The following is a 14,980-nucleotide window of genomic DNA, read 5'->3' as shown; positions in this document are numbered from 1 at the left end:
TATCTTCAAGCTCTTCTTGGATTCTTCTAGCCATACTTCTAGTAATGGGTCCCTGCCTTAAGTCATCATCTCCTTCCCCTTGAAGAGGATTTGTCCTCAAATCTGTTGGTTTGTCTTTGTGAGGACTTATTTGTGTAGGATCCATGTTGGGACCTCGGCAAGTGTACCGAATCGTACAAGTAATAAACCGGTAAGTCCGGAAATCGTTTTCCCAAGAGATTTGTTTTGATTCACAGAATGATTAAAGTTTACTAATTTAGCGATTAAATTTACAACACAAGTAAGATTTGCATACAGATGAAATTAAAGTGGTAAAAACAGATGAATTAAAGTTCACTGGGGTTGATTTTCAAGTTCATCACTCAAGTAATTTTTCTACTAACACAATTCCTCAAAATTAAGCATCAACATCCTAGGCGCATGCAGTCCTGATCTCTCAGATGACCGTTCAGAATCATTCAAACTAAATCCTAATCTCTTAGATAATTCAGTTATCAGATTTGCCTTAATCACAATGTCACAGATGACTAAGAATTTCCTCCTATGTCTAGGACTCGAAATCCTTTAGCAGTTCTATCCTAGGTCCGCGGTCATATACATTTCTCAATGATTTAACCGTTCAAATAGCTCAGATTCTCATCATAGGCATGAATAATAAAGATAGAACACAAAATTCATACAAGATCATGCATTAATATAGAAATTACAAAGAGTTTCAGAAATGTACTCTCAACCCCAGTGAAATGGAGTTCTAGCTACACATATACATCATAGAAGCGATAAAGGATGGATTGGATGGTAGAAAGTGGTGAAATTCCACTCCGGAGCACCCAAAACGAGCATGGACACAAGCTGCAGAGTTCCCCCTGGCTTCTCCCCTCCAGAACTGACTGGTTTCTGCCTCTGGATCGCGTTTTTAAAGAAAGGACCTTAAGTGATTTTTCGCTGGGCGACGAACGTACGCTCGCTGGGCGAGCGTCGGTCGCTGGGCGAGCTGGCTCGCTGGGCGAGCAGAGTCAACTCGCTGGGCGAGTCAAACAGTAAAGTCAACGCGTGAACAGTAAAGTCAACGGATGAATAGTGCCGGTCAACGCGTGAATAGTGACTCTTTATTTTCTTCTCCAATCCTTATTTAACTGCAAAATAAACACACAAAAACACTCAAACTGATACAAAATCAACAATATATACATATTATACAACTTTTCATGAGATTTTACTCCATAATGCATCAAAGGAGATTAAAATAAGTGCTTAGGATATGCAATTCTTGGCACTTATCAATCCATCAAAGTTCCTCTCGGGTAAAATATGAATCTGCCATAATCATCAAACATAGCTTGAATTAGATTTATTTGACCCAATAAGATACATAAAAAAATATGTTTAGAAGAAGGTTTCCTAGTTTTGAAAATTTCAATTTCGATACAATAAAGAAACCTTACTTCTTTTGAAATTTTATTTTTGTCTTGAGGTAGTTGTAACCACAAAGGTAACAATAACTCAAGTGAATTGCCACATTTTTCAAGTTGTAACATTGTTAAAGATTGAGTGGTAAATTCTTGGAAAGAAAAGTAGAATTTTGAAAACTTAAGGATAAATGAAAGAAAATTAAAGGCTAGAAAACCTCCCCTTAAGAGTCTTGGTTCTATGAGGAGTGTGGACAGAGGTTCTATTCTCCCTTCTTTTCTTCTTTTCTCTTCTCTTTGCTCTTGCTCTCTTTTTTCTTGCTCTCTTTTCTCTTCTTCTTTTCTTTTCTCTTGCTCTCTTTTTCTTCTCTCTATTTCTTCTCCCTATTTCTTCTTTTTCTTGCTCCTTGTTGAGCTTCATTTGTGTTTGATCTTTGGCCACCTGGTTAGGTGACAGAGGATGAAGCACAAATTTCTTATCATTTTTGTGAACAGTTATGGTATTGGTGAGACCATGGTGTGTAGTGTCATTATCAAATTGCCATGGTCTTCCCAATAGTACATGGCAAGCTTCCATAGGAACTACATCACAAATAACATCATCTTTGAAGTTTCCTATGGAAATTGCTAATTTAACTTGATTCTTGACTGTTATATCCCCATCTTGATTTAGCCAATAAAGTTTGTAAGGTTTTGGATGGGGTATCACAGTAAGATTCAGTTTTTCAACCAGCCTTGTGCTACAACAGTTACAACAAGATCCACCATCAATAATGAGAGAACAATATTTTTCTGCAATTTGACATCTTGTGTGAAAGATGTTCTCTCTTTGAGATAAGTGTTCTGGACTTGGTTGACTATTAAGCACCCTTCTCACCATGCCCTCACAAGGATATACTTTCTCTTCATTACCTCTTTCTTGCTCTTTCTCACTTTCACTAGGGGTTTCACTTTCACTGCTATATATGTCACTACCTCTTAAAATGATTGTTCTTTTGGTAGGACATTGAGCAGCTATGTGACCCCTACCCAAACATTTAAAACACTTGATCTCACTAGTGCGAGGGTGTGAAGAGGATTCCTGTTTGGGTTTTTCAACTATATTGGCTAGAGGTTTGAGGGGTTCTTTTTCTTTTACAATCTTCTGTTCAAAGGGGGATTGAAATCTTTTAACAGAAGCTTTTCGCAAATTTTGTTGTTCTACCTTTATACACATTTGAACAAGATCATTCAAATCTCTATAAGGTAGTAGTTCAACCCTATCCCTGATATCAAGATTTAACCCACTCAAAAATCTGGCCAAGGTAGTTTCCTCGCCCTCTGTTATTCCTGCCCTCATCATGTATAGCTCAATCTTTTGTCTGTATTCTTCAACAGACATAGACTGTTGTTGCAATCTTTGGAGCTTATCCATGAGTTCTCTTTTGTAGTAGGAGGGTATGTGCCTTTTCCGAAGGGCATTTGTAAGCTCATTCCAATATTTTATTAGAGGAAGTCGCTGCCTTAGTCTCTCTTGGACTGTAGCAGTCCACCAGTACATTGCATACCCTTGAAAACTTAGGGTAGCAAGAGAGAATTTTCTTTCTTCTCCTACTTGATGGAAAGCAAAAATTTGTTCTACCTTCATTTCCCAATCTAGGTAAGCCTCAACATTATCTTTCCCATGAAAATGAGGCAATACCACATTAACTTCCTTAGGAGGAGGAGGATTTTCAAATTCCCGCCTGTGTCTTCTTGATGAAGATGGTTGCTGATAATATTCTCCTACTCTTAAGGCCTCTTGTTCATATTGGGACTCTCCACTATAATTTCTCTCCCTATTTTGGACTTGTTCCTCTCTCAAAGGTTTCAACTCATTTTCAACCATGGCACTATGTAGTTCTCTTTGAATCTTTTCTTGCCCTATTTTCCTTTCAATTTCTTTGAGTTGATTGACAAGAGTTTGAAAACAAAATTGATCTTTAGGCTCCTCATTAATTCTAGGGGAGTGTCTTCCAGACATTTTATGAACTTAAAAATTTTCTTGAAGTAAAGACTAAGAGAATTCACTTGAGGATAATATTCCAGGTAAGAGAGGTGGACCTTGTAGGTCGCTTAAGTACCAAGTCTTGCCTTGCCAAATATATCCTTAGGTACTTACTAAAAGTCTTTAAATCAAAATCACTTCTAAATTCACTAAATATATGGAGACAAAACAAACACAAAGAAATAAAACCTTAGACTCTAAAGCCGGACTCTAAGACTTCCTATGCGAAACTTTGCAAAAAATAAAAGAAATTTAAGATGAGGTATCCTAGGTGAGGCTTAGAATTTTTGGATCTAAGACACACTCACCGTCTACCAATTTTAAAATGATGAGACTTTAAGTCAAGTTAGCAAATGAGGGAAGAACACTTATGAGCTCTTCCACTTCACTTGCTTGAAATGACCAACTTACAAGAATGGAAAAGAAAATTCAAAAAGCAATACAATGGAAACAACAAAAAAATTTGGAAGAACACAAAGGTAGTTTAATGTGGCAGCTTTGGTTGCTCTCAAACAAGAAATGAATCAGAAGTGATTCATGCAAATCTTTCAACTGCAGAGTGAAAATATGTTGTTGTTTGCAGCCACCAGAAGTTATGCAGATCAGTGAAAAAAAACGTGGTCCTGCTGCACCAAAAATCAACTCCAAAGTTGATCTTTCCTTGCTCCAATCCACTGCCTAAGATGCTATCAGTGTTGTAGGACCACCTGAGATACTTATGCACCCAACAAAGAGCTCAAAAGAACCACCATCAATCAGTTTCGAGTGTAGAAAAGACACAACTCTGCTGCTGCCAAAAATTACAGAACTAGAAGCACAACTGTGATTTTATCAAACAACTTATGTGCAGAATTTTCAAACAATTCAAATCAAGCAATTAAAGGTTAGCAATAACGGGTGGCACTCAAAATGATCTTAGGAAAGGCTCTAGAGTGCATTTAAAAAGCAAATAAACGAATACAAGTTGCATATACAACTAAATCGAGCTCAGTTTCAAAATAGGCAAAATTGTTCGATGAAATGCCTAAGAGAAATTTTGATACTGGTACATAATTGGTAATTCAGAATTGGCACTTGTTTTGATCAGCTTTTTAAGAGTGCTTGTTCTCATTTTCTTTCTTTACATTTGAGATCCCTTTTATGGCAATTTGATCAAGCTTTTGCTACCAATTCTCACGCAATTATAGATGTACCAAACCAGCAAACATTTATGCAGAATAGAGCAACTTGTTTTCAAAAAAGTGTTGAAAATTTGGTGGTTTGGATAACAATTTTGCACAAACAAGCTTGAACACTTAATTTTATGACTTGAGCAACTTTGTTTTATCAAATGGAACTTGTATAAGCTGCCAGCCGAGGCTAAACACTTGTAACTCAAAATTTCACTGTATGAGTTGCTCTTTAATACCAAAATTGGTCCAATTCACCAACCAAATTTTCACAGAAGATTCAAATTGAGCTGAAAACAACTTTTATGACTTTAGGACAGTGATTGAAAGTTGAACAATACACTAGGAATGACTGAAAAGATGTCCAACGGGGATTTCTAAATTGGACAGATTCAAAAACAAAAAAAAAAATTCAGAAGCAACAATCAAAGAGAGGTGCAGTTCGATCAAGCTGCTTGAATGAGTTATGGATTCTGCAGAATGGTGCAACCAGATTGATTGTCTTGGACAATTCATTGTTCTTATGGTATGCACACATACATTACAGCAACTCAAACATCGCCAATTTTAATTTCACACGGTGCATTTCAGAAAACAAATTTTAAATCAAATTCAAAACAGATTTGAATTCTGCGTTAACTGGAACTGCACTGTGATGGAATTCAAGATGCACTAAGCTCATTCATTATTGCTCTTGTGATGTGCATCTATTGAAAAACCATTCCAGATATGCAGATTCACCCAGGCACCAAACTTACTCAGAATTTTGACAAAATTACAACAAATGCACATGACTGGACATGACTGAATAAGATTGCAAAATTAAAATACTCAAGATAAAGATTGAACCGATTAAAATGATGAAATAAATCAAGTAAAAGCTGGAACAAAGAAACGATGTAAATGAAAACTACTGGAATTAAAGTTGCAATGAAACAGTGTGCACAAAATGAAGAACACGAATGAAATGGTGATGACAGAATGAAGTAACAATTGACTTAGCTGGAGCGTGATGCAGAACCAAAGCTCTGATACCACTTGATGAAGTTGCTCCAGCAAGAGTGACAGATTGGATGCAGCGGGAAGGAGAATCCAGAGATGGCAGCGAAGATGCAGAGTGAAAAGGCAGTAGCGTAAGTGATGGTTGAGGAGCTGTTTGGGAGGTGGAGAACTAGCTCAGGCGGCCTTCCACTGGAAGGAAGCTAGATGGAGAAGGGAAACTCATTGGGATGACTTTTGGGCAGAGTTTTAGGTGCTGGAAAATGCATCAGCAGATTAAAATTCAATATTCTCAAAAGTATCTTTACAAAGGTGGCTACCATGAATTTATAGGTGATTCATGGAGCTGCAACGAGTAAGAAAGGTAATGACCCATGTGTAAAATGTGAAAGACTTATGAAAACTGTGATAAAACTAAAGCAACACGTGATCTGGTGGTGTTGAGGGACGGTGGTGTGCTTAACAAAGCGTGGTGGTGCAGCTAGCAACTTGGACATTCATATGGACAAATTTGCCCCTTCTCTTGGTATCTCCCAAATTCCACTTAAAATGAAGGAAGAGAACTTGCCCTGTTGTATCCATATCTTCAAGCTCTTCTTGGATTCTTCTAGCCATACTTCTAGTAATGGGTCCCTGCCTTAAGTCATCACCTTGTCGTATCGTTTTATAGAGTTTTAAAATATATTAATTATTAATAACTAAAATTAGCTATAGTGAAGGTTGTTGAGATTGAAAATGGTCTTTAAAGACTCTATGTATTTGCTCACTATTATTATAACTTTTTTGTTTACATTAAATGTCTTCATGATGTAATAGTAACGAGCAAGTCAATCAAATGACTAATACTAGCTAACAAGGAGAAGAATAGCTTGAGAATAAAATGTCACTTCTAATATAAAACCTTAAATGATAATGAGTACGTGAAATTTAGGTGTCTAGATGTGTGGCATGAGAAGCTTCTTGGATTTAGTTAAGAAGAATTGTATTGAGGTCAATTTGTTACACAAGCTCTTAACGGTCCAAATGCTCGTTCTCAGTCGTCTTATGTTTTCTTATTTTTTCAAACTTGTATTTATTAACTTCAGAAGAGTTCTGAACTAGTGATGACCTAATCAATGGTTTAATTGATAATAATCATATTTTCTCGTAAATTGATCAACATTAAAGATAATCGTTTTATAAGCTGACTGTTTAGTTTATTGATTATAGTCATTCAGTTTCAGAAATAGTGCTTAATTGTGTTTGTGGTATGATTAATCGTTTTGACGATCTATTTCAAGGTTGACCAAGCAGTAATAAGAAATGAAATGTGGAGTATAAAGGAGAAATGAATAGTTAGAAAAGGACACCAAGGTATTGAATAAGAGTTTGGTAATATTAATAGAAGTCAATCAAATATTACAACAAATTGGTAATATATACCCTTGTTATCAACAACCCTTACTCTTTTTTTTTTTTTTGTGTGGTTCCAATAATAATTTACAAATTTTAATTGCATGCTTTAACGTGGCTTGAAAAAATTGAAGTAAATGATAACCTGAAATTTTACGCAATGAAAAAACACAACATATGACTATGAATCTTCTGAAAACCACAACATGATATATATAACGTGTATATGAAACAATGATGTATTACAAAAAGTAAAAAAATAAGTGTGAATGAAGCAAACCTAGATGTATTACAAAAATATATAATAAAGTTGCTATGTATAAGGGGAAAGTGAGAACGTGATATGAAATCAGATCTCGACAACAAAATTTGTCTGGTCATTACATAATATGTGCTAAGTCAATGAACAACCTCTGAGATAGCGCCATGGTCCTGTCCCAGTTCCCATCCTGCATGTGCAATTATGAAGCACGATCCAACCAATTAGGCTTTTGTATATATATACATTTTAGATAATGCTATTATTACTATTAAAAAATATTGAAGTTTTTTACTTCTATTTTGTGTAGCAGTTCTTCTGTATATCACAAAGTGTGATTAAATTCCTTTTTTTTAACATGCAAAGTTTAATTACCTCCATACACCAGCCATCATTCGAAGAGTCATATATATGGTTAATGCAATCCAAATCCCAATGAAATGTTTGGCCCTGTAGAGAACAAACTCTATGGCTACACTTATTATGGAAACCACTACCTGCATAACAAAGTAATTTATTAAAAGTAAATCTTATTTTTAATTTGATCTTACAAAATCGATGGATAAAATAAGATTTTCTCTTATATAAATCTATGATTAATTTTATCTACATGATATTTTTCAAACTCTTTCACGTAAAAACATACATATAACATAACATTAAATATTTGTAAATGGTCTTCAGAAAACAGGTAGAATAAACCTTATAAATACGAAATGTTTCTTATAATACGTTATAATACCACTGTTAAAAGTAAATTTTAAACTGAATCATAAAAAAATGATTTACAAAATGAAGTTTGTATTTATTTATTTACTTAATTTAAAATTATCTAATAAATATCCATAACCAAAGAATCAATAAATTGGGATAATTAAAGATGCAAAATATCATAAAGAATGAAAAAATGGCATGTGTGAATTTACCAGAGAGCATGCTGAGTATGCAAAATCAGAAGCTCCATAGTTGACTCCATCAAACACAAAGGCTAAAGAATTTATTGGTTGAGTAGCAGCCACAAACTGAGAATTATTATTATATGAAGGAAATTAGATAATTATGATTATCATGGTTTTGATTGTTGATTTGTTGCTAAATAATATTTATTACCGGGAGGCCTATTTTAATTAAGTGCACAACATGAATATTTTGGGAGAATATTCCAGCTCCAAAGTATAATCCAAGTCCAACAGCAAGAGAGAGACCCGTTCCTAAAACAAAACCCATTTGCAGTGTTCTTACTGCAGCTGCTGTTGTTTTCTTATATTCCTTTTCAGCAAATGAACAAGCTAGAATTGCCTGTCAAGAAGGGAAACTCATTAGTGTTATTTTATTTCATTTTAATTTATTGCACAAATTTCATTTATTTGAACTAGTTACTACCAGTCGATATAGTTTTATGATTTAATAGTTCAGGATAATTAATAAAAATTAATGATAATAATTAAATAATATATAAATAATAGTAAAGTTCATAATATTATAATTCTAATTCTAATATTAAAAACCAATATTAATTATAACTCTATACATATATAAAGTACAGAAAAATTTAAAATAAATATTTACTAATAATAATGTGTTTAATATTTAAAACGAATGACAAATAAACTATTGATATTTTATCAAACATTTTTCCTGACTCTTTTTTGTCACTGTTCTAATTTTTTTCACCAGGTTTCTTTTTTTTTAGTTTTTTTTTATTTAAATGCTTTTTTTTTTAGTTTTTTTCAATTGAATTTCAACATTGGCCATGTGAATACTTCCAACATAACTAAAATATATAATATTTTTGTAATTATAAATAAAAAACAAAAACAAAAATTAAAGATGAAATGTTTCCAAACTATATATATATATATATATAATTTATAAACAAATTTATTATACGGCATTACCTGAACAGCAACAGCTAAACCATCTGCAAGAAGAGATGATGTAAACCAGACTTGCTGGCATGTCTGAAATGCAGCCATGGGAATTGAACCAAGCCTTGTTGCTAATGACGCTGCCAAGGTAACACAAAATGTCACTGCTATCACCCTCAGCATCAACAATCCTCCTGCAACATAGAAATTCAAAAAAAAAAAAACATATCAGCTATATCATTCAATAATGTAATATATGAAGAAAAATAAGTGACAGTTTTATGCAGTACCAGTTGGTTCTTCTTCAGATTAACCTATATTCTGACACAGGTATATATCATGCTGTTTTCTGTTTAATTTCTATGTATTTTTTCTTAATGTTTTACTTTTTTTTACTCCAATAATATTAAGAATATGCAATCTCAACATGGCCTTACCATTTTTAAGAAATCTAAAAATCTGCAAATCCTTTATGCTTGGAGGTAGGAGATGCACTTTTTTCATTAATATCAGTAAGAGAGTGATTGCCATCATGTACCTGCAAGTGTTACAGTTTTGTAAGAACATGAAATATGTTGAACAATTAGTATTCAAATTCAAACAAACTATTAGACTTACTGAGAAAGAACATGTGAAATGGCTGCACCTTTGATGCCTAATTTCAATGTGAAAATAAGAATTGGGTCCAAGATGACATTGAATATAGATCCCGAAACTAAAACCAACAAATAATGAACCGCGTTAGGATAAAAAGTAGACCTTTTTTGAATATATATATATATATATATATATATATATATATATATATATATATTTATATCTATAGAGTTGTAAAACGGATTAATCCAATCTGTTTAAGTTTTACTCGATATTGATCCTTCAACTAAAAACGGATTAAACTTTACTCTGTAATCGAAAATTTAATATCACATGAAAATGGAATAAATTTTTTATTTTTCATATGAAAATGAGCTAAAAACACACTGATGTCGGATTGCCAAAAATAGAGGGAATTTAAAAACTTGGAAGGAGATAAAACAGTAGCTGAAGTCACATAATAGAGAGACAAAACACAAAATAATAGGGATTCTTCAATTCAATATAAATAAGAAAAATCATACTTTTACATACATAATTTTTTTACATTCATTTGATACTATTTTTTCTTATTTTTTACTTTTTTCTTTCTTGTAAAACTACAAAAATTTACTCTTTTAAGACTATTACACTTGTTAGGTGTGTCAAATGAATGTCAATGTGTGTCATAATATTTTTACTCTATAAACAAATGACAAAATGGAAAAAAGTAAAGGACAGGCCTGATGGGTCTGGATATAAGAGAGAGTAATGATACTATGACACACTTTTACATTCACTTGACACAGACTACAAGAGTAAAATGGTTATAAAAGTGTAAATTTTTGTATTGTTTTAAGAAAGAAGAGAATAAAAAATAAGTAAGGATAGTGTCAAATAAATGTAAAAAATTTAGGTGTTTCAAAAAAAAGAATCGGACTGTATTAATGTAATGAAGTTGGACTGTCGGATTAGCACGTGAGGTTGTTAGTTTGGACTCCTAGATTGAAAACACTGTTTGAACTCACTCTTTTTGGTGAGAATGTTGGATTGATCCGTTGAATTTGACTCTTTTTGCCATCCTATTATGTATCTATATAATTTCAACCTACCAATGACATATAGTGGAGTTGTTGTATCCTTAAACCCTCTAAAGATTCCTTGCATGGCCAAGGAGAGAAGCGCTGCAGGTGCTCCAATGGCTCTCAGTTTTAAGTACTTTTCTGCTGGATTTAGCATTGGAGAATCCTAAACGAAGGAACAAATTCACTGTGATTAACCATGAACATCATACAATTTTTTAACTTGTAAAAGCATCACATAATTAAAATATTAAACCCTTTTCAAATATAACATAGAAATTATATAAAGAAAGAATCTTACTGGTTTCACACCCATAACGCGTAAGAGAGGTTTTGCTGCAAATATAAGAAGAGCAGTTTGAATAAGACCAAGGATGGTGCCAAAAAGTAGTGCTGTTGATGCTGAAGCAATACGTCTCTTCTTCTTTACAACTTTCTTCTTACTCTTAGTAATCCATGAAGACTTGCAGATACTTTTGTTGCCTTCTGAAAAGTAGTGAAACATTTCAAGTATCAATTATTTTAAATATAATGAGACTTATATTTAAAGACTATAGACATATATAACTAATCATAAATAAGTTAAACATTTCAAGTATCAATTATTTTATCATATACGTTTACTCGTTATTTTATATATGAAACATATAATGTAATCATCTACATTAGTTTATAGTTTAAAATCCAGATTTTTAATAATTTTATTTACTACTTAAAATATTATTTAGCATTTAATATACAATTTAATCATTATCAGTTGAACGAAAGTCAAACCATTATTTCCACCTAGTCTATTTTAAAATATTTGTAAGAGTATAAGAAAAAATATAAAACTTGATCTAAATAAATTCAAATATGTAAAAAAAGAGATGATAAAATAAAAATTAAAAGATTTTCTTGATATTTGAAAATAATAAAAAAAGGGATTATGAGAGAAAAATTACCATCTCCAGTTTCTGTGTCGTTGTCCCTTGTAGCATTATTATTTTCCACAGGTTTTGCTGAAGTGATAATATTCTCTTTGAGGGTATCTTTTTCCAAGTCTTGAAGCATCTGATCTTCTGGCATAGTCACTTCTTTGAGCTTTGATTTGTTACCATTTTGAGCATTCAGCTTTTCAAGAGTATCTTCCTCAGCCACAAATGAAGTGGTGATGCTCACAAGAGGAAAAATGGCGATTCTTGAAACTTGGTTGAGCAAAGAAATGGAAACTCCTGCACCAGCAAGTTCCACAGGTCCTGAACACATCAAAACAAAATGTTAGCTTCAACTGAGAAAAAAAATAAGTCAGATGATTCAAATTATAAGGAATTAATAATTAAGCTTATGATTATGATTTTATGCTATATTTCTAATGAACTCCTGATTAATTAATTAAGTTACCACAGTAAGGTATATATCACCAGGAATAATTTGTGTAAGTTAAATTTTCAGGAATCACATTCTACAAAAAATATTATTCAAATTTTTTTCAAAAAAAAAAGTAGTTGTCTAACTTTTATAATTCTAGGAATATTAAAAAAAAAAAGAGGATAAAATGGAAGTTGTAATAGGATTAGAAAATAACTCCTCACATATATGAGAATGTATACTTTTCACACCTTCTAAGTGTATATAAAAATAAAGATTTTGTAAAGAGCTGATAAAATAAGTTAAAAACTAACCCGTTTATATGTTAAATTTAAAATCTCCTTTAATTTCATTAAACTAATCCGAGGAATTTTATTTTATTTTTTAAAAAAACTCTTACAAAGTTAACATTATTTATTTAGAGATTTGAATTGAATATGATTTTTTGACCTAACTCCCTATTAACCCATTTGGGGCTACTCATAACCATGGATGGTTGAATGTGCATGGAAGAGGCTATAATATATATATATATATATATATATATATATATATATATATATATATATATATATATATTATAAATAAATACCTAAGTGGCCTATGAAAGCTGTGTCAATTAGAGAAACAATTGGATCAGCTGCAACGGCTAGTGCTGCGGGAAAGGCAATCCCTAATATCTCCCGAGAAAGTGCATCCAGCTTGAAAACATGCCTACATTTAAATTAGTTAATTTAATTAATTAGAAGAATCAAGAAAATATATTATTATTAATTATACTTCATTTATAAAACTACATTAATGCTTATCAGATAAGAGCTTTCACAATGTAAATGCAATAATGTAACTATAGGTCAAAGAATTTTCCCCATATATCGAATATGTCATTATACATGCATAGCAAAGTAAATGAACTTTCAATAATATTAATATTTTATTATTAATCATATTGTTTTATTCGTTGAAACTCTTTTAACTTTTTCACAGAACACTCGCTAAAACTTATTCAAACAAATAATAAAAATTCAGAACACAACATTTCTTTAAGATATTTATAATAAACTTCAGTCAACAAAATAGTGTGCCTGATGACTATATTGAAGAGTTTGTTTTCAGAACTTTCTTTCTGTATTTTAGACAGCAAATCTTCTCTTACAAGAAAAATAAGTGATGTCATATATATATATATATATATATATATTTAAATTCTGAATATAATATCATACCTTGCACCTTTGAAGAAAATGAAGAGAGGCCACTTTGAGTTGTTGTTTGGTTCATTGGAACTACCATTCTCTTCCATTAATGAATTTTGATGAACTCACAGCAGAAGTGAAAAAACTATGCAGAAGAAGTGTTTGAACAAATTGATCTCAGAGGGAGAAAATCCTCAACGACAAGAATCTGCAGAAGTATATATAATAACATCATAATTTGTGTTTGACATCATTCGATAATATTAATGTTAAATGTTGACATTAATAATGACAACAGAGAAGAAATATATATGTATGACGATGACTACTGTGCATGGAAATAATAGAAGAAATTTAAGGTAAGAAGATAGTAATGAGATACCTTTATGGTGTTTGAAAGATAACTAGAGAAGTGATGGTTTTTATAGGAGTGGTTTTGGGATATGCAAGAGCAAAATAATGAACCATTTACAAGCATCATAGTTTTGTCTTGTTCACAGCTGGAACCTTCCTCAGTTAAACTATGCTACTATATATATATATATATATATATATATATATATATATATATATATATATATATATATATATATATATATATTTCATCTCCTACGATTATAAACACACACAAATCATAATAATTTATATATTTGCCCTCACAATCTAATGTTTTATATATTATAGCAGAAGAAACTTCCTAATTAAGATTTATGTATTTGTTGGAATTCACACGTCAACTAGATATAAACCTATAAAATGAGGTATAAACCTCACCTTATAAATCGGTTTATTTATGAGATTGAGTTAAGTTCAAAGTCACTTTCTAATAATATTATTTATTATTATTATTGCATAATTTTAGTTTTGATTTTTAAATTAGTTTATTTTAGTTTTTTAAGTTGGAATTATTCCAGGGTCGTGTAGATATGAAAATGTGATTTTGTGTTTCAATTCTTATCATGCATCCAGTTTTCTAACAAACCAATATTTCTGATTTGTTTTTTCTGCTAGAAATCAAAGATATTTTCAGATATATTTTGTTCACATGTTAGATATTTATTAGATAAAATATCTTAGATAATTTGAGCGATTAAGATATTTATGAGTAACTAACCAGATTTTTAGGTAAAGTTATTTTTATTGGCCGATAAATACAATGATAAGACAAAACACCATGTACGTTTTCTCTACGTTCCACTTATGCCAGAGGAACTCTAGATAATATTCTACAGTGATAATATAATCACTTTCTTGAGAGCTGAGACTCCATAACTCACATATGACTTGAGCGTCGGAGAATCTTCGCAGGTACCCCCTTCGTTGGCAAAAGTAGACGAGCGGTACGAGCTGAAGGAGCGCGAACGACAACAATGGAGGAGAAGAGAGCGCCCCGGACATTTAGAAGCAACAAAGACACATCGGAAAACATTTACACCGAAACATTTTGGCGCCCACCGTGGGGTCGAGTGTCATCCCACAGAAGCCACAAGAGGAGCGCTCGGCCTCGATGAATCACTTCTTCGGATAAGGCTACTCCAACAAGATAAAGCTGCCGCATCACCGCTAGGATTCTCCTCCGTGAGCCATTGACTCCACCGCGAGCACCTCTGCCAAATCGCGCCCGTGAGTACCTTTGAGAAATCGCACCCCTTTG

The 14,980-nt window shown here is 32.2% G+C and overlaps 1 protein-coding gene across 3 annotated transcripts; it reads right to left on the bottom strand.

Moving 5' to 3' along the window:
- Positions 1-7,312: 7,312 nt before the first annotated feature.
- LOC108339092 (protein DETOXIFICATION 43-like) lies at positions 7,313-13,530 on the bottom strand. 3 transcript variants are annotated; one of them, XM_052877886.1, is made up of 12 exons: positions 13,357-13,530; positions 12,723-12,844; positions 11,725-12,018; positions 11,082-11,266; positions 10,811-10,946; positions 9,741-9,837; positions 9,560-9,660; positions 9,153-9,316; positions 8,365-8,553; positions 8,181-8,276; positions 7,630-7,751; positions 7,313-7,444 (listed from the first exon to the last, which is right to left on the bottom strand). In XM_052877886.1, exons 1-12 carry the CDS (start codon positions 13,431-13,433, stop codon positions 7,390-7,392), a joined length of 1,638 nt encoding a protein of 545 aa, XP_052733846.1. In that variant the 5' UTR covers positions 13,434-13,530; the 3' UTR covers positions 7,313-7,389. The 3 variants fall into 3 exon arrangements, with proteins under 3 accessions (XP_052733846.1, XP_052733848.1, XP_052733849.1); XM_052877888.1 differs by having other exon boundaries at positions 11,082-11,263; XM_052877889.1 differs by having other exon boundaries at positions 11,082-11,212.
- Between the last annotated feature and the right edge of the window lie 1,450 nt (positions 13,531-14,980).

The sequence above is a fragment of the Vigna angularis genome, chromosome 5, assembly GCF_016808095.1.
Source record: "Vigna angularis cultivar LongXiaoDou No.4 chromosome 5, ASM1680809v1, whole genome shotgun sequence".
Lineage (NCBI taxonomy): Eukaryota > Viridiplantae > Streptophyta > Magnoliopsida > Fabales > Fabaceae > Vigna > Vigna angularis.
This window is presented reverse-complemented; position numbering and strand designations above follow the sequence as displayed.